Genomic DNA, 23,381 nt, shown 5'->3' with positions numbered 1-23,381 from the left:
ATAAAATTCCTAAAGAGGTGAAGGGGTTCTTAAACCATCAAACCCTTGCTGTTATCTATAATGTAACACTAATATTGCATTGCTTTTGTCTAAGTTACAAATAAAGACATACAAAATATTTATCAACTTGTCTGCAAAATTTCACACCACAACACTAACTAAAAAGATTACAATATGCAAGCTTTCAAGGCAGCTCAGGCCCCTTCTTCAGACAAGATGTAAGACGTATAGCTGTCCCAATTTCTCATTCAAATACTTCTTAAATTTTTTCAAAGTTTCAGCTTCAAGTGCATGTCTCTGTAGTTTGTTTCAGGTTCCAACAACTCTTTGTATGAAGTAGTACTTCTTCTTGATTTCCTTCTGCTGGATCTAATTTATTAATGCTTTTGAGAATTTTGAAGACCTGGATTAGGTCCCCACACAATTTCCTTTTCTTGAGACTACAGTACACATTTTTAATTCCCAGAGTCTGTCAGAGTACAACATGCCCTTAAGTCCTGGGATGCATTTGGTTTCTCTTCTCTGCAGAGCTTCAATTGCTGCTATGTCTTGTAGTGTGTTGACCTCAACTATACACAATAAACCAGATGCGGTCTTACTAGTGCATTATATAGACTAAGCATAATGTCCCTCGATTTATTTTCAGCCAGTCGTGGTTTGTATTGTGGGACGGTGGGGCACCACCCCTCCTCCAAATATTTTAAAAACTCTACTTAAATTAATTAGATACTGCGAAATAATCATGAAATAAACTTATTTATTAGCACAATGTGCCTGGTGTCAGTGCATGTCAGCATCCATTTAAAATGGTTCTGACTTGTATTTGTTTAATTTCTGTGTGAATACCTACAGTATATTTCTTGAGGAAAGGTTGCCAGTCAAATGAGACTGTACGTTAACTTGTTGATCTTTTGGCAAGCAGGTGACCCGAGGTTGCCCTTTAATTGGTTGATTTCAGATTTTTACGGGATACAGCTCTCTGCACCCCAGACTCTCCCACATTTATTGGCAGCAAATCAGTATTGTTTTAGGTTTTTTTTAATCTAATGTGATTGGACAATCGTTAATGCACTATTTCAAGTTCAGGTCAATGGTTCACAGTTCACACTTGCCATTGACACAACTACAGATGAGCAAGCGCGACTTTACAGAGATGGCAACTTCAAGTAGAACTTCAGAAAATAAAGAAAATTCAATTATTTCTTTAATAAAATGCCCCTTCATAAATCGTTCACTTTAAGAAAAAAAGAAGATAAAGGAGTCTGGACTAGACCGACCTGACTTAAGAATTCAGCAGCAGGCAAGTGATCGAGGACGAGCTTACACACAAACTTTCTCTGCTTTTGTTATGGCTAACTGGAGTGGTGTAAGTAATGCCTTTTTTGCTTTCCCTGTTTGCTGTTTCAAAGTGTCATGGAAATAATAGTGTAGTGCACCTGGCTCTGAACCTGAGAGGGACAACCTCCTTGGGTGGTCGAGACCTGTCTGCCAGGAAAAGCTGGAATAAAAGCAGCTTTCCTCCTTCTTGTGTGTCTCACTGTCACATTTCCTCTTTTGATCGCATCACCAAGCCAAACTGACCAATCAGATTACTCTGAAGGACTTATTACATAATGTATTGTGAAAAATGCATTGGTTAAGTTTAAAGAATTGGGTTGCAACATGATTCTCAAAATGAGCTTTTTGGAATCACATTCAGAATTTTTCCCTGAAAATCTTGGAATGGTGATTGAAGAGCAGGGTGAAAGATTTCTATTAGGATATCAAGAACATGGAAAGAAGGTACTAGGGATGTGGGTATATCAGTATGGTGGTGTAATACTGCAGTATGATTCATAGGGATGCACCAGAAAAATGGTACCATCGATGGGCCACCAAATGAAATTTTTAATTATAAAACTATTGATATATGTAAGCCAATGAATATGTATTGATGTTTTCTCAACATTTATGTTTAAAATAATATTAGATTGACTATATATCTTCATGTTAAATTGATTTATAACAATATTATGTACCTGAATAAATTGTGTAACTTGTTGAATTTTAATTAATTTCTTTTAAATTTTCTACTTAAATGTGATGTAATTGAAATATATTAATTATATTTTTAATGCATTCATGATTGGAAATAAAATATCACAAAAGAAATTTTTGAGTTTAATTTTGCAGACATATGTAAACGTCATCATGATTTGCATTCTACTTTTCCAGATGTTCTGATTATTTGAGTTTTTATTAATGAGCATGTTAGTGGGTATGATGCTAAAGTAGCCACAGCCTTTCAGCATTAAATGTTGTTTGCATGGGTGTTTGATATTTGCCATTAGGATATAATTAAGGGAGCAAACTACACAGGACCGAATAAAAATAATAGGAAAATGACAAAAGAGAGTGGTGCATTTAAAACTATAGCAAAATACATCCATCCATCCATCCATTTTCCAACCCGCTGAATCCGAACACAGGGTCACGGGGGTCTGCTGGAGCTAATCCCGGGCAGGGTGCCAAGCCACCGCAGGACACACACAAACACCCACCCACCCATACACCAGGCACCCACTAGGGCCAAAGGATTGCGCATATTAGTCGAGGTATAGCTGTGATTCTTGAGAGACGATCTACCAAGAATTATAGCAGGGATACAGGTTCGAATTCCGCTCATGGCACATTGCTGAATGGAAGAATATATCTCTAAAATAATAATAATAAGAAAAACTTTCTCTTCAACGAACGGTGGTTTGAATCCTACATTGCAGAAGTAGTTGTTTATTTTTCTTTTTTGATTAAACAATAACTGTTTAATGAATGATTGATTTGTCAAGGAACATATGGACAACAGGCATAGTTAAAATCACACTTAAAGAAACTGCATGCCCATTCTATTGTATCATAATTATCTTCTTCTATAATACACTACCGTGGCTGTTTGTTTGTCTGTCCAGAATTTTAAATCACCTGTAGCTCGCAAACCGTTTCACCTATTGACCTGAAATTTGGTACACATATACTATGTGACGTCTACTATCCGATTTCGGGGTGATGAGTTTTATTACTCTTTTTATTTTTATTTTATTTTATTGTAGAATCAACTTTCGGCAACGCGCAGCACGGCGGCCGTGCAGAGCATGCGTATGGGCGCCGTTCTCATACCCTACCAATCTTCGCTAATCATTCTTGAGGCAGATTGAAGACTTAAGTGCCAGATTAAGTGAAAGGTTAAAGAAAACGTACTAAGTAATTGCAACACCAAAACTAACTTAATCAGTTTTAACGCAAAAAGATGCCGACGAAAGAAGAGAAGCAGCGAGCCGCCAGGGTGCAGAAACGAAGAGCTGCTCAGGAAGTATAAGAATGAATAAATAATAGTGCACAGCCTTGTGTTTGTATGTATTTATAAAATTTGGGAAGTAATATATTCTAGTTGATGCTGACATTTAATTAATTTGAATCAGGTAAAATACACATTTGGAAATATTGCAAAGGGAAATGTTTATATAGGCTACTTATAGTAAACAGCACACACACCATTTAGTTAATTATATATAATGCTGTTCTACAGCACAATTAGAATCGTTTGAGTATTAAAGATGTAGGTTTATTTTATAAGCATATTTTATAACATCAATGTTAATATAGAGTATAACTATAATTATTCTGTATTAGCATTGATATGAACGATATGTGAAGTGTTAAGTATAAAAAAATGAAACTATGATTATACAATTCAACGTTTATTATATTTATACATTACTATATCTATCTTTACACGTTTTGCACACATATTTAATAAATGTAATAAACTGCACCAAGAATGGTTAAAAAATCATTCAAAAAATGTGTACGTGAATGTAAATATATCTGCACAAACCGACACTAGTGAGTAACATTTTTAGAAAGTTCAAAATGAAACGCAAATCGCAAAGCGTCTGTGTGCAGACTCGAACAAGCTTTTGCAGAATACATTAACTGACAAGAGGCTGGCCCGCCCTTTCCGAGTTTTGGTAGCCAACACGAGCCGTGATTCGCCAATTCTTAGTTGCCAAAACGGGTTATGAATGGTCAATTCTTGGTAGCCGATACGGGCTGCGATCGGCCCGAGCATTCAATTCTTGGTAGAATCTTAGTAGCAGAAAGCGATCTGATTGGTTTTCGATACCAAGAATTACCTCGAATCACGGCTGCTCGGGGCGTTTGGGGGGCAATTTATAATCGCCAATGCACCTAACCTGCATGTCTTTGGACTGTGTGAGGAAACCGGAGCAAACCCATACAGACACGGGGAGAACATGTAAACTCCACGCAGGGACGATCCGGGAAGCGAACCCAGGTCTCCTTACTGCGAGGCAGCAGCGCTACCGTGCCGCCCAGAAAAATACATATTTTTCTAAATATCTGATAAATACAAAATGCACACTTCTACTTTCATCTACTTTTCAGAATGCATATTAGGAGACGAGTTAAAAAACATTTACTGAATGACAACGGCTCACGGATTCTGAAACTGGTTGAAAAAGTCTGTCGGGTAGAGTTACGTGGATCACAGGAAGTCGCGGTGCATATCAGAGACAACGACAAGGCTGTTGGTACGTGATTGGCTGGTGAGAAAAATTAGATAAAAAAATCTACAACGATTGGTGAATGAATACTGTTCCACCCACGGCGGCTTTGCCGACATACATATTTTGTGGAAGACTAAAGTCCCGCCCATTTCGCACAAAAGGCCCTATACAATGTTACTACGTCATCAAGACTGAAAAACAATCACTTCCTGTTTTTAACAGGAAGTGTTTGTTTTCGGTGGGTTTTGATGTTCGAATTTCTGTCTTTCGTGTTTGTTTTTGTTTTGTTGTGTAAACGTTTTACGACTTTTCATTCATTGTTGACAAGCAGAAGCCTTTTGTGGTGCTCAGTTTAATTTATATAGGTAAGTAGATAAAGTGCATAGTTGAAGGAAAAATTATGTGCCTTATCACAGTTAATCTTAATATAGCGCGTATAATGTTTATTGTGTCTCGACAATGTCTTAGAGTCGACTTACATTGTTTTCTTATGTAGAAAGAGATATTTTCAGGGTAAACAAAGGTATATGTGACATCAAGTGGTTGAACAGTGACAATTCGCTGCATTTATTTTTGAGAGACCGTTGTCTTTTTACCGCTGTGTTTATTTACTCATACATCCCCAAATGTCAGTTCCAATGCAAATTTGGATGAATTACACGGTTGAAAACATCACTTACATGTAAAAGAGTTAAAAATTTCATTGACCTGTCATTTAATTACAAATATATATCTGTCCATTACTGTAAAGCAGCTCACTTCGTTATGTGCTTTTCAAGAAAGCCTGACCTACAAGCTTTAACACGAGAAGAGGTAAAAAAAACAAAGGCTCATGTGCATCATGCATTATTCCGTCATATTTACGCTCCACTTTTACAGTGTCAATTCTCTTTTATAAATATACATCTTTACTCCTCCAAACCATACACTGCAATTGCCTTAAAGAGACATTTTTGTTGAGTGCGAAATGTATCGGAAAAAGTCTTATTTTGCTGGTTTGTGGTAATTTATCTAGTGTACTATCTTAAGTGAATATCTAAAATCAAGAAAAGCTTAAACTTTTGAGTAGCGAATGTTTTAAAATGCTTATGTTGGTTGGATCAAATGTGTATAGCAGCAAACATGTTGTAAGGTGAAACTGTGTACAGTACTTGCTTTAGGTTTACACAATAAAAATTGCCCTGACAATGTCCGGTACAGTTTCTCACACAATCACATACATAATGATTTCAGAAGTGCGTATTTCTTTATACATGGTATGTGATTCCTTCATGTCTTCTGCCTGTATTGTAATCTTTTTTTTTCAGGTTATTTTCAGTTCTCCACTAAATGATTATCAGGAGCTTGTTTTATTCATAATATTTAAAGCATGCTGTTTTTCACAAGGTTGCCAAGGATCAAAAAAGATAAATTAAAAAGTGTACTATTTCAGGATATGTATATTGCGAGAGTGGTCTAAATATCTCAATATTATTAAAGGTAAAACAAGACTATGCCTATGAATAGCACATGGAATTATAATATTTTGTAGTAAGTTATGGAATCGTGTCACTTTAGCATTACTGTTTAGTTGTAATTTTATTTTAAATGTATTGATAGATGTACTGTGGTCTCCAGCTTCATTTGTTTTTGTTGATTGTTTTATGAACAGTCAAAAATGATATTTATGGTCAGTTTTTTGGTAAGTGCTCTTCTTGTGCTGAGTACTAAGAAAAGGTTTTTTGCACATCACCCTTCCTCCGAGCTGTTCCTGGTGCAAAGTGCGTTGGACTGTGAAATGTGGTTTGTCTGTGACCATTCTAACCAGCCTTTGACTGTGCCTTTCAGATATTATTTTTGGCGTTCCACATCTTTCCTTCACAAGGACTGTTCCTGTGACCTTCCATTTCCTAACGACATTTCTAACTGTGAAGTCCAAACCTTTGTGATAGTTTCTTGTACCCTTCTCCTAATTCATAACAACAAATTATCTTAAAAATGATCTTAGTTTTTAGGTCAGTAGAGAGTTCTTTAGAGGTTCCCGTGTTTTCACTCTCTAAGAGAGAACAAAGGACAAGCACAACTAGCAATTACCTATGTTAAACAACCTTTTTCATGATTAGTTGCAGTAATTTAAGGTCTAATAAGCTGATCAAAGCAATGTTGTGCTGCAACCTGTCAGCATTAAATGACTACAGGTCTCCACATTAATGCAATTAAAAGTGTTCCTGAACCTTTGCACATCCAATTTTTTACATTTTATTTTATACAACTCAATATTGCTACACTGAGAATTTTGGTCTGATCAACATCCCCTTGTCTACATTTGTCTAGTAAAAAAAATGCCATATTGCTGTGATCTTCTGTTATGAAGACAGAGCAAATTATCATGCAAGCTCAGAGGGGTGCCCATACTTTTACATAGCACTATAATATATACTCATATATACATTGCACTATAATATATACTAATATACTCACTCTAGAAATCAAAGTCAACCATCTGGACACCATAAACCTTCATAGCTATAGAAATTTTATATATTGTATATTATTCACATACTGCGGTGGGTTGGCACCCTGCCCGGGATTGGTTCCTGCCTTGTGCCCTGTGTTGGCTGGGATTGGCTCCAGCAGACCCCCGTGACCCTGTGTTCGGATTCAGCGGGTTGGAAAATGGATGGATTATTCACATATGACGGCAAAGCCCCATTTTCGGTAACCATTATTTCAGTGTCCTAATGGTAAACTCCCTTAGCTTATCCTTAGTTAGTAATGTCTACATGCTAATTGGTTATTAGAGAAACCTTTTTAATTACATCAACACAGCTAAAACATGTTATTATGTTCACTTGGGTGGCATTCCTAAAGTTCAGTTCTGGGATTAAAAAAAGAGCAAAATGAAACGGCTTTCTCAAGAAACATGGCAGTCTTTTGTTAGAATGGAGGTTATTCCTTGTGAGATTGCAAAGAGTCATTGAAAATGAGTATAAGTATGTATATATCTGAAAAAAGTGTTTAAAGGTTATTTTCTTGCTGAAAAGGAAATGAGGCATAAGTCAAGTTTTTTCATGTGTAGCTTTTATCAGGTGTGCATTATAGGAAGGGGAAACAGGGAACAAAGCCAGGGCAGATAAAATGAGAAAACGTAAGAGTAGGCAAGAAAAGGCCTTAGAGAAGATGAAGGGAGAGATTAAGAAGTCAGTTGGTCCTTAAGACCTAGAGAAATATTTAATTCCAGAATGAGATTAGCTTTTTATATTTTTCATTGAAAAGTGTCTTTCTCAAGTGTTATAAAATTGACTTTGTAAAGTCTTTGATTTAACTGACTTGAACAATGCACCCCGAAACAGTCTGTTTACTATCTTCCTTTTTCACCTATGCAGATGGCCGGACACTTCGTGCAAGAAATATATTAAGATACAATTTTTAGACTAGCAAGTGGCCTATTGCTAATATTAAATTTACATAAGGTACCATATACAGTATTCACAGGTGACACAGTGGCTTCTTTTACAGGTCAAAGTGCCTAGTGAGGAATGTGGTTCTCCCCTGTGAAGATAAGAAATTTGTATTGGTTAGGTGGCTGAAGGAAAGAGTTCAAGGAAGGGTTAGGAAAAACCTCTTATGTGGGAGGATCAGCCGGCAAGAACTGGAAATGTTAATGATACATCTTTTGAAAGGGAAAACCTGCTAGCATATATTTATACAAGATTGAATCAAATGTCATTTGAAATTAAAAAAATGCCATAGTTGTTATCTGTAATCTTAAGTCATATAGATAAAGGAAATTGTGATGAACAGGAATATGAAAGAAATCAACTTTTGATGAAAAGTGTATTATGAAGCCTCACAAAAACTTTTAAAAACTGCTGTCCATAGAAAATGTTGGAAACATTAGGAGATTAACAATGTATAAGGAAACAATTAAACAGAAAATGTAGTCATTCCATTTCCAATATTATCATCAGTTATAGTTTTACTAGTCTGTAAACCTAAAACTAAATTTTAACACCTCAAAGATTTTGGTAGAAGAGCATAATAATGAAACTAAATGAAAAGCAAAATGAAAGCTCTGGTAAATGTAATTTATTCAGTTGAAGAAAACAGAAGACCCAGGGAGCTCCGGTTTATCACAAGGCACACCTATAAACACACCCACACTCGTATCTTTAAAAACAGCTGCTAAGTCATGCTAACATTTATTTATCTAAGCCTACTTTTATGTAAGTTATAGATTCCTTAATTTGGCCACTTTAATTGAGATTATCCTTATATAAGTGTGTTGTGCATTGCAAAATGTTAATATATATATATATATATATATATATATATATATATATATATATATATATATATAAGAGAGAGAGAGAGAGCTTTCCTCACAATTCCCCGGTGGTACTATGTTCATTTAAATATCTGTTAAAAATAATAAAACTGAAGAAAAAGAAATTGCTCAATTGACATGTTGCTGAAGCCCAGCTGTCAGTCGGTACAAAGTATAAGACGTTTGCATATGTGTGTGTTTATGCATTTGATTTTCAACCAGTTTTCACAGTGGTGACACTGTTCAGTCTTGGATCTATGCAGATGGCGCGGTGGAAAAGCTACTGCTTAGTAACCTTGAGATAACAGATTTGAAACTTGTGTTGTCCCTGAATTCAGCACTCTAAGTAGTGAGGTGCTATTATAGTTACTATCATATAATAAAAACATACATTTGGTGTGAGTCTGTAACATCTTGTGTAAATTTATGGTAGACATACAAACGTGGCTCAGTCATTTCTTCCTGGTGTCTTGTTGAGCAGTTTTATTCGTGGATTCTTGAATACAACTGAATTTGAATGATTTTTTATTCAGTTTTATTCTTGAATAAAAGTAAATAAAAAATTGTGAAGGGGTGGTGGTGTAGCAGGCTGCATTCTGCTAATCCACACATTTGCAAAACAAAAGCGGGCTATTAGCGCAGTGATAAAGAGCTAGGAGCTTCTTAGCATATGTCAAGAAAATTTCAGGAGGCCATGGACAATGAAAAAAATAGTAAGCTTCAGAGATTCTAGTGTTAACCGAAAGGCAAACTGCAGTGGGTCGGGGTGACCACAAAAGGACTCATATAGTCCAGGACCAGCCTCTGAAAGTTCTTCATGATGAGAGACGTGTCACTGGTCTTTAGTCATTAGGTGAAAAGATTTCCATTTTCTTTGGAACAGTAACAATGCTGAATGTTTTCCAGAGCATTTCAGAGCAGATTTTTGGAATCTTGGGGAAAGACTGAATAGGTGACAGAGGATACCACAGAGTTTGTCAGCACAGAACTCGAGGACTGACTCCATCTTGTTCAGCGTCTTTTCCTGTGGTTAACGTCCTTGGTTTTTTCCTTACTTGGTCTTCAGTTATGAGCAGCCTATACTGATGGTCAGGGGTGGAGTCGTCACTGGCCCTTCCTGTTGAAGCTGTAGGAGTTGTTGATGTAGTAGAGATGGTGTGGGGGTACTGATCATTGGAAGAAGGTGGCAGTGAGAAGGAAATCTATTAAACAATTTGGTTCAGTGCATTAGCTTTGTCCACATCCCTTTCTAGCACCAGAGCCCTGGATTGCTTACATCCAGTAATTATTAGTATCCAGACATTTTTCATGGTATTCTAAGTGAGTTTGTTTTCTGTTTTAGTTTTGTAAGCTTCCCTTGTTTAACTCATCTTTTTCTGCTGTATTGTTCCGACATCTTAAATGTGGCTTTACTAACTATTAAAGCATTAAGCAGTACAACATTTTACGTTAAGTATCTTATTAGTCTTTATAAAAAAACATTATTACTTTGAGTGAAACACTAGTGACAGTGTGGTAGTGTTAATTGAAGCAGCACCTCCAAATTACAATCTTTTTCATTTAGTGCATCAAACTAAACATACAGCAGTTTAGAGAGTATTTTCTCAAGCTGATCAATCTGTAAAGATACCAGTTTTGGTACTTTTGTGTCATTCAAGTTTCTTGCCGTAGTTATTCAAGAATTGATGCTGTCTCTCATGTTGACCTTTAATAGACTCCAAAAGTATGTGGCCATTATTTAGAACTTCTCAGACTTAGCAGCCACAGTAATAACTAATTATGATAGGTTCCTAATTCTAGGGCAATTTAGTTTTCGTGGGGATATTCAGTATGACCCTAAAGCAAGAGAATTTATTAACTTAAAAAAAAAAAAAAAGTGTTAAAAGTGGACATGAGACAAGATATTGGTATATCTGAACATTACTGCATTCTATTTAAAGTAGGATTACTGATAACTAGAACTAAAGAGCAGCATATTGTTAAAAAAAACATTATTTTGATGCATCTGCAGTGTCCGAGTTTGATAATATTCAGTCCTATTGGCACTTGTCCTAGAATAGTGCACAGTGTTACCAGTAAGGGATTTTTTTTTTTTCATAACATTCATTTCTAAAGCACATTTTAATACAAACAATGTAGGTCAAAGTTCTTTACAAGATGTCCCAGAAGTACTTCAATGCAAAGAAAAACATTAAAATTAGGTAAAAATTGCATACATTGTCATCTTCTTCTTCTTTTGGCTGCTCTTGTAAGGGGTCGCCACAGCGGATCATCATCTTCCATATCTTTCTGTCTTCTGCATCTTGACTCAGGCGCCACCGCGAGTGGCAGCCTTTCCAGCAGCTCCGTGTATGACTTTATCTTTCTACCTTTTTCTCTATTTTTCTCTATTTCACTGATCACTCCTACCACTTTCTTTTATGTGGACTTGTTCCCTGGACACTACTTTTTACTACTTGGGCATGGATTTTTACACGCCGAGACTCGTCTATTCAGGTAGTCAACTTCAAGCGCTGAGAACAAAGACCCGTGCCGGTGTGGTTCCCTGTTTACCCGACGAGGTAAGAAGGTCGTATCGTGGCAGCAGAGCCGGCACTAAGCTAAAAGCCGAGCGGCTAGCGAGAAAGTGGCTATATAAGCCTTCGGTGCCTTCTGTTATCCTGGGAAATGTGAACTCACTACCAAATAAGATTGATGAACAGGCTGCGCTGGTGAAAAATGTCAGGACCTACAGAAAATGCAGTTTGTTGTGTTTTTGTGAAACATGGCTAACAACTAACATCCCAGATACTAACGTGGAGCTACCCGGGTTTAGCACAGTTAGAGCTGACAGAGACACAAATACCTGCGGGAAGCAGAAAGGAGGAGGACTCGCTCTCTATGTGAATACAAGGTGGTGCAAATGTAAACATGGACATGTATCAAAATCTCCACTTGTTGCAGGGACATCGAACTGTTGGCCGTAAGCCTACGTCCCTATTACTTGCCCAGAGAGTTTGGACACGTCATTGTTGTTATTGTTTACATCCCTCCTCGGTCGGACGTGGAGATGGCGGGTGACATCATCCATTCCGCTGTCGCTAAACTACAAACGCAGCACCCCGAGGCGCTTGTGCTAATCGCTGGAGACTTTAACCATGTGACGCTGGACAAAACATTACCTGCCTTCTCCCAGTACAGTTGGACCTCGCTAAGTCAACCTTCCCCAAGGTCGAAAACCTCCCTATGTCGAATTACTCATTAGTCCCCGGCCGAATTCCCATACGACCAATGTATTTTAGATCTCCTCAACTCGAAAACTTTTCGGCTCCCAAACTCTGTTAGTCGAATTTTCTATGGCCTTTGGGTTATTATTCTGAGGCTACGTTTCAGAACACGTGGTCCGGAAAACCAAGAAAAGGGACGCAAAGTCTTACCTTAATGCATTCCACAAGGGATTAAGCGACTCTCTGAGGGTAGGACGTCTATTTTGAGACCAAAAATGTCCGAAAACTAAAGGGAGTGGCTGGAATTATCCGTGTCCCTTCGGTGCTCCATGAGTCATAACCAACCGAGTGGCGTCTGGAATTTCCAAATTGTCTCAAGAAAGACGTTTTTAACCCATTTTCCCTTCACCTTTGTCAGTATCTTGTCGGGAGGAGCCTTGAATAGTGTTCGTGTCTGTGTGCTTCTCCATAGTCTCCCGTATGGTACATGCCCCGAAAATGGCAACTGGTAAGCGTAAGCTTAAAACATTGTCAATCGCGGAAAAAGTTACCGTCATCAGAGCCGTTGAAAAGGGCGACAAGAAGAAAGTGGAAATTGCAAAGCAATTCGGCATTCCCACAAGTATGCTCTCCACTTTTCTGAAAGAAAAAGAAAAGATTTTGAAACTGTACAGTGAGAAGTCATGTGGCCATCAGAAGAGGATGAGGGAATGTGAGTATCCCGTCATTGAACAATGCGTTTTGAAGTGGTTTGTGCAAGCGAGGGATAGGAACGTTCCTATTGATAGGAAGCTTTTGCAAGCAAAAGCAGAAGAATTTGCCAAAGAGTTGGGCCATTCAGAATTTAAAGCCAGCGATGGTTGGCTGGACAAATTCAAGAAAAGACATGGAATTGTGTTTAATAGGCTGTGTGGCGAAAGTACGCAAGTGCCAGAAGAAGATTGCAGTCATTGGATACAGAAACTGCCAGAAATTATTCAAGATTACAGTACTGGTGACGTCTTCAATGCAGACGAAACTGGTTTATTCTTCAAATGCACTACAGACAAAACAATGACTTTCAAAGGTGAACCTTGCCATGGCGGAAAGAAAAGTAAGGATCGCGTGACTCTTCTTTTGGGCGCAAACATGAGTGGGTTAGAAAAATTGCCCGCATTGTTGATTGGGAAATCATTTAAACCCAGAAAGTTCAAAAATGTGAAATCGCTATCTATGCATTACGAGGCCAATAAGAAAGCGTGGATGACATCAGAGCTTTTCTCCAAGTGGCTGAAGAAAGTGGATGCAGCGATGGTCCGGAAGAAAAGAAGAATCATTCTTTTCATCGACAATTGCACAGCACATAACCATATCCCTGTCATGAAAGCTGTGACAATGAAGTTTTTGCTGCCTAACACGACATCTAAGCTTCAACCTCTTGACCAGGGCATCATTAACAATTTCAAGTTGCGATACCGCAAACTCGTTGTGAGAAAATTGCTGCAGGAAATTGAAGATAAACGGCCACTAGGAATTGGCCTGCTAGAAGCGATGCGAAGTGCCCGGAGAGCTTGGGATGAAGTTCCAGAGGAAACAATCAAGAATTGCTTAAAAAAAGCAGGTTTTGGACAGCAAACCATTGAGGATTCAGAGGAGCACTTGGAGGGAATGTCAATGGAAACAGACGACGCACTTGCAAGTCCCGAAGAATAGTCCACGGTTCTGACAGCTACTGGCGCCAATAAGGAAGTGTCCTTTTATTATTTTCTCGAAGTTGACAGTGCGGTGAATGTTTGTGGAGAACTAACGGACGCTGACATTATTGCTGAGGTGGCAAACGAGGAACAAAAGGAAAATGAGAGTGGGGATGAGGAAGAATACGGCAACAATGTAGATACTCAGCCTGTCCCCAGCCGAAAAGAAGCGAGGCAGGCTATTGACATACTGCGCAGATTCTTGGAATCTACGCCGGATCTTGAGGAAAATGTGTTTCGGTCCATTGACGAGATTGAGGAGATTGTCGAGCGAGATGCATCGGCACATCGATGCCAAACGAAGTTAACAGACTTTTTTCTCTAAAGGTAACCTGTTTCATTGCACTGTTCGATAGTAGATACTGTAGATGCATGTACCGGTATGTAGCCTACATGTATACATATAAAACGACAATATACGGTTATATAATAATTAAGCCGGAAAAATAATGTCCTTGATTAACCCGCACCTATTACGCCGTTTTCCCTAACTCGAAAACTCAGTAAGTCGAATTTTTTTTTGGGTCCTTTTGAGTTCGATTTAGCAAGGTCCGACTGTATGTGGATTGTAACACCCGGGGAAATAGGACTATTGACCGAATTTATGCAAACTTTAAAGATGCATACAGTGCCATCCCGCTGCCTGTGCTTGGTAAAGCATATCATAACCTGGTTCTGCTTTAGCCTCACTACAAACCCAAGAGTGAGGGAGCTACTTACAACCACACGCTCATTCAGGAAGTTGTCCCCTGAGGCAGAGCAGGCTCTGAGAGACTGCTTTGGAACTACGGACTGGGATATCTTGCAGGGATCATATAGTGAGAACATTGAGGAGGTTGTTGACTGCACTACTGACTACATCAACTTCTGTATGGACATTGTAGTTCCAGTAAGAACAGTACGCTGCTATGCTAACAACAAGCCATGGGTTACAAGTGACATCAAGGGCCTTTTGAACCAGAAGAAAAGTGCTTTTAAAGGTGGTGATCAGCATGAGCTCAAGCGCATGCAGAAGGAACTCCGAGTCCAGCTCAGGGTGGTGAAGGAGCAGTACAGGAGAAAGATGGAGCAGAAGTTGCAGAATAACAGCATGAAGCAAGTGTGGGATGGGATGAAGATCATCACTGGCTGCAGCTCGAAGTGGGGTGCCACCATCGAGAGAGCAAACCAGATGAACAACTTCTTTAACAGGTTTGAATACCCTAACCCACTCTCACATTGGAGTACTGCACCCTCCACCCATTCTTCTGCTTATGCTAGCATAGGAGAGAGTTTCCTCCCACCCACAATTACAGCAGCCCAGGTAAGCAGAGAGCTGAGGAGACTTCGTGCCAGCATAGCGTTGGGTCCAGATGGAGTATCGCCACAACTGCTGAAGGCCTGTGCATTGGAGCTGGGGAGTCCTCTACAGTGCATCTTCAACCTGAGCCTGGAACAGGGAAAAGTCCCGAGGGTTTGGAAAACCTCTTGCATCACCCAGTCCCAAAGGTGTCACGTCCTAGTGAGCTGAATGACTTCTGGCCTGTTGCTCTGGTGTCACATGTGATGAAGACCATGGAGCGGCTGCCGCTTCACCACCTGAGGCCACAGGTCCACCACGCCCTCCACCCTCTGCAGTTCGCATACCAGGAGAAGGTAGGAGCAGAGGATGCCATCATCTATATGCTACACCACTCCCTCTCCCACTTGGACAGAGGCAGTGGTGCTGTAAGAGGTATGTTTCTGGACTTCTCTAGCGCCTTCAACACCATCCAACCTCTGCTCCTTAGGGACAAGCTGACAGAGATGGGAGTAGATTCATACCTGGTGGCATGGATCGTGGACTATCTTACAGACAGACCTCAGTATGTGCATCTTGGGAACTGCAGGTCTGACACTGTGTTCAGCAGCACAGGAGCGCCGCAGGGGACTGTGCTTTCTCCGGTCCTGTTCAGCCTATATATATCGGACTTCCAATACAACTCGGAGTCCTGCCACATGCAAAAATTCGCTGACGACACTGCTATCGTGGGCAGGAGGAGGAGTATAGGAACCTAGGAACCTAATCAAGGACAGAGCCGACTATACTTCCTTAGAAGGCTGGCATCTTTCAACGTCTGCAATAAGATGCTGCAGATCTTCTATCAGACGGTTGTGGCGAGCGCCCTCTTCTACGCGGTGGTGTGCAGGGGAGGCAGCATAAAGAAGAGGGACGCCTCACGCCTGGACAAACTGGTGAGGAAGGCAGGCTCTATTGTAGGCATGGAGCTGGACAGTTTAACATCCGTGGCAGAGCGACGGGCGCTGAGCAGACTCCTGTCAATTATGGAGAATCCACTGCATACACTAAACAGTGTCATCTCCAGACAGAGAAGCAACTTCAGCGACAGACTACTGTCACTGTCCTGCTCCACTGACAGACTGAGGAGACTGTTCCTCCCCCACACTATGCGACTCTTCAGTTCTACTCGGGGCGGGGGCGGTTAAATGTTAACATTATACAAAGTTATTGTCTGTTATACCTGCATTTTTAGCAGTCTATAATATTGTTTTTTTATCAATATGCTACCGGAGTATGTGAATTTCCCCTTGGGATTAATAAAGTATCTGTCTGTATCTGTCTGTCTAGTTCTGTTACACCCATCACCTGCATGTCCTCTCTCACCACATCCATAAACCTTCTTTTAGGCCTTCCTCTTTTTCTCTTGCCAGGCCGCTCTATCCTTAGCATCCTTCTCTCAATATACTCAGCATCTCTCCTCTGCACATGTCCAAACCAACGCAATCTTGCCTCTCTGACTTTGTCTCCCAACCGGCCAGCTTGAGCTGACCCTCTAATGTACTCATTTCTAATCCTGTCCATCCTCGTCACACCCAGCGCAAATCTTAGCATCTTTAACTCTGCTACCTCCAGCTCTGTCTCCTACTATCTGGTCAGGGCCACCGTCTCCAACCCATATAACCTAGTTGGTCTCACTACCGTCCTGTAGAACTTCCCTTTCACTTTTGCTGATATCCGTCTGTCACAAATCACTCCTGACACTCTTCTCCACCCATTCCACCCTGCTTACATTATACATTGCATACATTGTATACATAATATATATAATGCACACTTACATAAGCAGATTTGTAACTAAGAGAAATAGAGTCCTTAAATATAGATTTTTTTTTTTTAAGTCTCTACATGACACACCAGTGATAAAGTTAGCTGGCCAGAGTAGAAAGAAAAAGATCCAATTAGGCTGGAGAAAAAAAGCAACATCTGTAGGGGTACTGGGCCAAAAAGCTGTTCAGCACCAACCGGGCATTCTGACTTATATAAATGATCATATAGTGGTTTTTTTTTTTTTTTTTTTTTTTTTTTAATATATATATGCTTTGTCTATGAGTAGTTGATGCAGTGGGTCTTGTGGCAGATGTCTGCTTTCATTCATACATGGGTCTGGTAGTGGTGGTGCAGAATACTACCACAAAGTAGGGAATCCATTCCTGGATGGGTTTATCCATTCATGGGAATTCGGGAATCCCACATGTCATTCCTGGGAATGACAGTGCACGGGCATCTCACATGTGAATGGTTTTAGGACAAGCAACACTTATTTTTAATAAAACTACTGCAATATGTTGACACCAATAAAAGACTAACCTTAACTACAAGCAGTTCATGCTGTCATATAAGTACATGTATCTAGTTAGTTGCGGTAATAAGAACGTAGAAAGCACAACATGTCGAGCGCGTGTTCTTCCAGGTGAGAGCGCACCTTCGTGCAGAGTACGCCAGCTGCTGAGAAAGCACGCTCTGCCTCCACTGAAGTAGGTGGCACAGTCATCAGATACTGATACACTTGTTCTAAACAACGCCTGCGCTTGCCGTTGCTCTGAAACACCACCATTTCAGCTTTTACTGATGCATCCAGTTTCTTGTCATCATTCTGTGATGGCAAGTTTCTTGGCACAGATACTGCGGATGCAACAGACTGACGCATTGCAATTTCAAGTTGCTGTTCAAAGCTGTCAACAGCACAGAAACCAATGAACTCTGCCCTGTCCCGGCATTCGTGAGCTGCAGAGTGCAGACACCTCCCAATCCACTGTGCTCAGTCTTAGTGGGAGCCGGGAGATTGACTGCTGCTGGTCTGTTGTTGACTGAATTAATGAGCAACACACTACACCGTGGGCCAAAAAACCGTGCCACTTAATTATTTTCAACTGTAACTCTGTTATTTCTTGATCGATTTTTACACTTCTACACGCTATATATGCGAGCTTCCCGGGAATGCGGGAAAGGGAAATGTCCGGGAGCCTGGGAATGGATTCCTTACACAAAAAAAATGGATAATTAAAGATTGCAGGTTCATGGAAGAGAGTGATAATTTTATGCATCTAGTTTAAGGATAGTACTAAGATGTGGGTACAAAAAGCTAAACTGAAAATGTGTGTTTTATTTATTTATTTTTTATATATATCTGTAGTTTTAGCCTGGCATATCTGTATTGGTAAAGCATTCTAGATTTTTGGTGCATAATAGCAAAAGGCTGGCTCAACGCTTATTTTATGCACTTGGAATAATAAAAAGACTGCTATTAAAAGATGAAAGCTTTTGACTTGGAATGTAGGGGAATAAGCACTCCAAAATTTATGAAGGAGCAAGGTTATTTAAAGACTTTTATACCATTTGTAGTATTTTTAAGTCTGACCTTATCATTAGTTTCACATTTAGAGACTTAAGAACTAGTTCTATATTTAAGGACTCAAATTATTTTAATTAGATAATGCATACATAAATAATATTTTTTTTTTCTTTGATACCTTGTAAAGCACTTTGAGCAATATCCTCTGTATGAAAATGTACACATAAATAAATGTTGTTTCTTCAGGATTCACTGTGCACTCTTCAGAGCCTCTTTGTCACCAGATATTCTAATCTAGGAGACTTTTTACCTTCTTGGTAACCCAGGGTTTGTTTTTTGGAAAGCAGTGCCCTGTCTTTGAGGGTACCACAGTTAATATACTGTAGTCTGAGATGCAGTGATCGAGTCTCATAATGTCATCCTGATGTAAGTAGCACATAATTTCCTATTCTGTCATCTAGAAGCAGTCATTCAGAGCCATTTCAGCCTCCAGGCTCCATTTCCTCACTTTCCTGGTGGTAACAGGTTAATGTTTAATAACAAGCTTGTAGATGGGAATACGATGAATCGGGTTGCAGCTGGATCTGTCCAAAGGTGCCAGAAGTTTACATTTAAAGGCATGTTTATCATTTGAATACAGCATGTCCAGCTTGTTTGCTTGAGTGGAAAATGACGGCCTTGTTTCAAACACAGTTTGTATTTATTATTTCTGCATATAAGAGGTTTGTGTGTTTCTCTGGCATCCTTTAGTAGTTACAGAAGTTTAAAAATAGATTCTTAGAAGAAAAAATTGTCATTCATTTTTGGTGTTAAGATTAATTGTCTCTGCTTTCACAAAATGATGTTAGACCTGAGTAATTTTCAAAATATTTCTATTCCAGATGGCGGGAAATTTCAGAATTCCAAAGAAGAGACACTCCATAGACAGAATCTGTCACGCACAGTCTCCATTGGCACGTTGTGATCCTGTAAGTAGAAGCAATTACAACTTGGGGAAAGTAATTTATAAAATATTTTAATGAAGGATTTGTATTTACTGAAGTAAAACAATATTTTCAAGGTAAGACTTTTTTAGTTAAGTATTTTAATAAAAGTTTAAATTTAGTATTTTCATTAGGTTGAGTTTAAAGAACGTATTACAATATGTAAAACAATCTGCACAACAAAAAAGAAATTTAAACTTCATTATATCATTAACACTTAAAGACCCACCTCCCTTTATAGATTTGAAATTTATGTGAACAAAATGTCCATAATAAGATATTAAAATCTAAAAGGAATGGGAGCAGTGACTATTGACGCATAAACAATGTAGTATAATAAACTGCAATAAATTTATTGGTATGTAATCTTATCTCATCTGGCGTTGCTCCAGACAATACCATAGAATTAGGATTAGGAATAATTGTGCATACAGTTTTATCTGACAGATAAGCAAATGTTTTTTACCCAAAATATTTTTATTTTAGTGCCTTGTGGTGCATGACTACATCATTCACAGTTAGGGTCCAATGCCTGTTTTATATATTGGAACTGAAATCTTGAAAGATGTGTGTCATGTACAGTTTTCAGATGAATTACAGCATTCCTTGCACAGCTATTGAGAGGTCCCTTTCCCGTCATTGTATAAGATCATCTAGAAGCGCACATTGTGAAATTAATTCCTGGCATCTGTAAATGTGACTAATAATCTTCTGATTAGTAGCTAAAATATATTTGAGGTTAGATATTAATTTCAGGTGTACATTCTGACTTATTTTGATACCTCTGTTTGTGTAAAGGTTAAAGAAAGTGTATTCCATTAATAACAGAAAAGTAGTAGTAACTAAAGCCTAAAAATTAAAAAGTAACTCCCCATTTGCAATTAAATTTGGCTAAGGTCATTTGACAAATGAAATGTGAGGAAGTAACATAGAACTATGAAATTCTCAAACTCAAGTTGTTTTAATTATGAATAGTTTTTTTGTTTGCATTCATAAACACAATAAAAAATAGAATGTTTCCATCAAGTACAAAATTAGAAAAATATGATTAAAATGTTTCAAATTACACAATTTGTTTATGAATATAATATTTTAAATCAATTTAACATAATATTGAGTCAATCTAATATTTTTAAATATTGTAACCTGTTGGGGGTCTTGCAGCTTCCCTAACTCCCAATACAACAAGCTTGGACACAATTGCCAGTGCAATGCAGGGTTTTTATTGTGTGAAACTCTTTCGACAGTAAAGATTTCCAATAGCCAACCACATTCTAAGCGATCTCTCTCCCTCCTTCTTCTCCACTCCTCTTGCAGGCTTTGCCTGCCTCCAGCTCTTAGATTGAAGAGAAGCTGCTCCTTTTAATGTAAACCCCGGGAGTTCTTCAGGTGTCCTGAAGCTATGGCCTGGGAGCACTTCCACTTGAGACTGGAGCCCGCTCAAGTAGTACTTGCTAGTCCCTTCTGTGCCCCCTGGCGGCACCCACGGAACCCAACAGGGCTGAGGCAATGAACTGCAGTTCCCAATGTGCTCTTTGGGAATCCATGGTGGCACCGTAACCTGGAGGGGCTGCCGCCTAGTGTTTCAGGGAAGATAATGCCCTGTGTAAACTGTCTTCCCCCATGCCATGAGAGTCTGTATTTAGCAGGGGACGCTTGCTCCCTGGGATTGTGTTCTTTACTGAATGCAGGACATACTTGAGCCTTATACACTTCCCTGTAGTAACAATGGCGGAAATAATCAGACGAGAGAAATATGGTACAATAAGCGAGATAAATATTTAACATGCTTTAAATCGTAGCTTCCATTCCCAACATACAATGTAGTATAATCATTTATACATACATATATGTCACTCTGACGTCACATATGATGAAGACCATGGAGAGGCTGCTGCTTCACCACCTGAGGCCGCAGGTCCAACACGCCCTCGACCCTCTGCAGTTCGCATACCAGGAGAAGGTGGGAGCGGAAACTGCCATCATCTACATGCTACACCGATCTCTCTCCCACTTGGACAGAGGCAGTGGTGCTGTAAGAATTATGTTTCTAGACTTCTCTAGCACCTTGAACACCATCCAACCTCTGCTCCTTAGGGACAAGCTGACAGAGATGGGAGTAGATTCATACGTAGTGGCATAGATCGTGGACTTTCTTACAAATCAGACCTCAGTATGTGCATCTCGGGAACTGCAGGTCTGACATTGTGGTCAGCAACACAGGAGCACCGCAGGGGACTGTACTTTCTCCGGTCCTGTTCAGCCTATATACATCGGACTTCCAATATAACTCGGAGTCCTGCCACGTGCAAAAGTTCGCTGACGACACTGCTATCGTGGGCTGCATCAGGAGTGGACAGGAGGAGGAGTATAGGAACCTCATCAAGGACTTTGTTAAATGGTGCGACTCAAACCACCTACACCTGAACACCAGCAAAACCAAGTAGCTGGTGGTTGATTTTAGGAGGCTCAGACCCCTCATGGACCCCATGATTGTCAGAGGTGACTGTGTGCAGAGGGTGCAGACCTATAAATACCTGGGAGTGCAGCTGGATGATAAATTGGACTGGACTGCCAATACTGATTCTCTGTGCAAGAGAGGACAGAGCCGGCTATACTTCCTTAGAAGACTGGCGTCCTTCAACATCTGCAATAAGATGCTGCAGGTGTTCTATCAGACGGTTGTGGTGAGCGCCCTCTTCTACGTGGTGGTGTGCTGGGGAGGCAGCATTAAGAAGAAGGACGCCTCATGCCTGGACAAACTGGTGAGGAAGGCAGGCTCTATTGTAGGCATGGAGCTGGACAGTTTGACATCTGTGGCGGAGCGACGGGCGCTCAGCAGGCTCCTATCAATTACGGAGAATCCACTGCATCCACTAAACAGTATCATCTCCAGACAGAGGAGCAGCTTCAGCGACAGACTGCTGTCACTGTCCTGCTCCACTGACAGACTGAGGAGATCGTTCCTCCCCCAAATTATGCCACTCTTCAATTCCACCCCGGGGGGGGGGGGGGGGGGGGGTAAACGTTAACATTATTCAAAGTTATTGTGTGTTTTTACCTGCATTTTTATTACTGTTTAATTTAATATTGTTTTTTGTATCAGTATGCTGCTGCTGGAGTATGTGAATTTCCCCTTGGGATTAATAAAGTATCTCTATCGATCGATCGATCGTCATCATCCAGGTCTTTAGTGGGGAATTCTGATAAATAAGCATTAACCAGTTCAGCAGAGTATTGATGGCATTTGGATGGCTTCTGGCTTCCTGATGGTTCCTTTCCAAAATAGTCACATATTTTGCATGATTAATGATCTTTTTATAAAACTTGCCAAGTATGGGTAACTGCCACCTAAGCTGTGCACTTCACAGACCAACATAGCACATTTTGCACCTGCTCTAATCACTAATGGCTTCTGCGGATGGTGGCCCTGACCATATGTTGATCAGGGCAAATGAGTACTTTTAAATAGCCTGCCTGTGTCATCCTTCATATGTTTCTGTCCATCTCCCTGGCAGTTTCTTTCTGTTAGCTGATTTGCATGGTTTCATCGTGACTTAGAGAGTGAAAGTGAAAAAAAAGGTAACTTTTACAAGTACTATACATTTACAGTGGCTGTTACATACCGCAAATCAAATTATGTGTTTATTGTATAATATTTACAATAAGAGCAACTCACTACTCAAAACGGTAAATATACGAGGCAGTCAGGATCGAACCGGAGGACTCTTGATTATAAGTCAGCAATTCCTACTGCTGCGCCACGGAAGCTATTGTATCATCCTTGAACCTTTTGTGAAAGTGTTTATTTGATCTTTGCACTTCAGGCTTTACACATTATATTGTTTATACCTACATTTTGTCATTTATTACTAAAATATGAAAAAAATTTCTGTTTTAATTATGTATTTTTTGGTTAAGTTAAATGCACTTTTTGTGTTTAAAGACTACGTGCACTTTAGGTTGTATTGTTTAATG

The 23,381-nt window shown here is 39.5% G+C and overlaps 2 protein-coding genes across 2 annotated transcripts in view; both read left to right on the top strand.

The window, feature by feature from the left end:
- The first annotated feature begins 4,766 nt into the window (after positions 1 to 4,766).
- Positions 4,767 to 23,381, top strand: part of senp7 (SUMO specific peptidase 7) — a 223,897-nt gene continuing 205,282 nt past the window's right edge. The window contains exons 1-2 of the mRNA XM_051926068.1: positions 4,767 to 4,927; positions 19,302 to 19,388. Coding sequence (XP_051782028.1) covers positions 19,302 to 19,388 — 87 coding nt within the window. The 5' untranslated portion in view covers positions 4,767 to 4,927. The remainder of the gene's footprint in view (positions 4,928 to 19,301; positions 19,389 to 23,381) is intronic.
- LOC114651165 (tigger transposable element-derived protein 4-like) lies at positions 12,573 to 13,766 on the top strand. The gene has a single exon (XM_028801120.1). It carries the CDS (start codon positions 12,573 to 12,575, stop codon positions 13,764 to 13,766), a length of 1,194 nt encoding a protein of 397 aa, XP_028656953.1.

Source organism: Erpetoichthys calabaricus, chromosome 4 (genome assembly GCF_900747795.2).
Source record: "Erpetoichthys calabaricus chromosome 4, fErpCal1.3, whole genome shotgun sequence".
Classification (NCBI taxonomy): Eukaryota; Metazoa; Chordata; class Cladistia; order Polypteriformes; family Polypteridae; genus Erpetoichthys; species Erpetoichthys calabaricus.
Note: the sequence above shows the minus strand (reverse complement) of the source record. Positions and strands in the feature narration are given on the sequence as shown.

Excerpts from the sequence above, each read along its gene's own strand:
- LOC114651165 (XM_028801120.1), top strand. The coding sequence starts at position 12,573 with ATGGCAACTGGTAAGCGTAAGCTTAAAACATTGTCAATCGCGGAAAAA.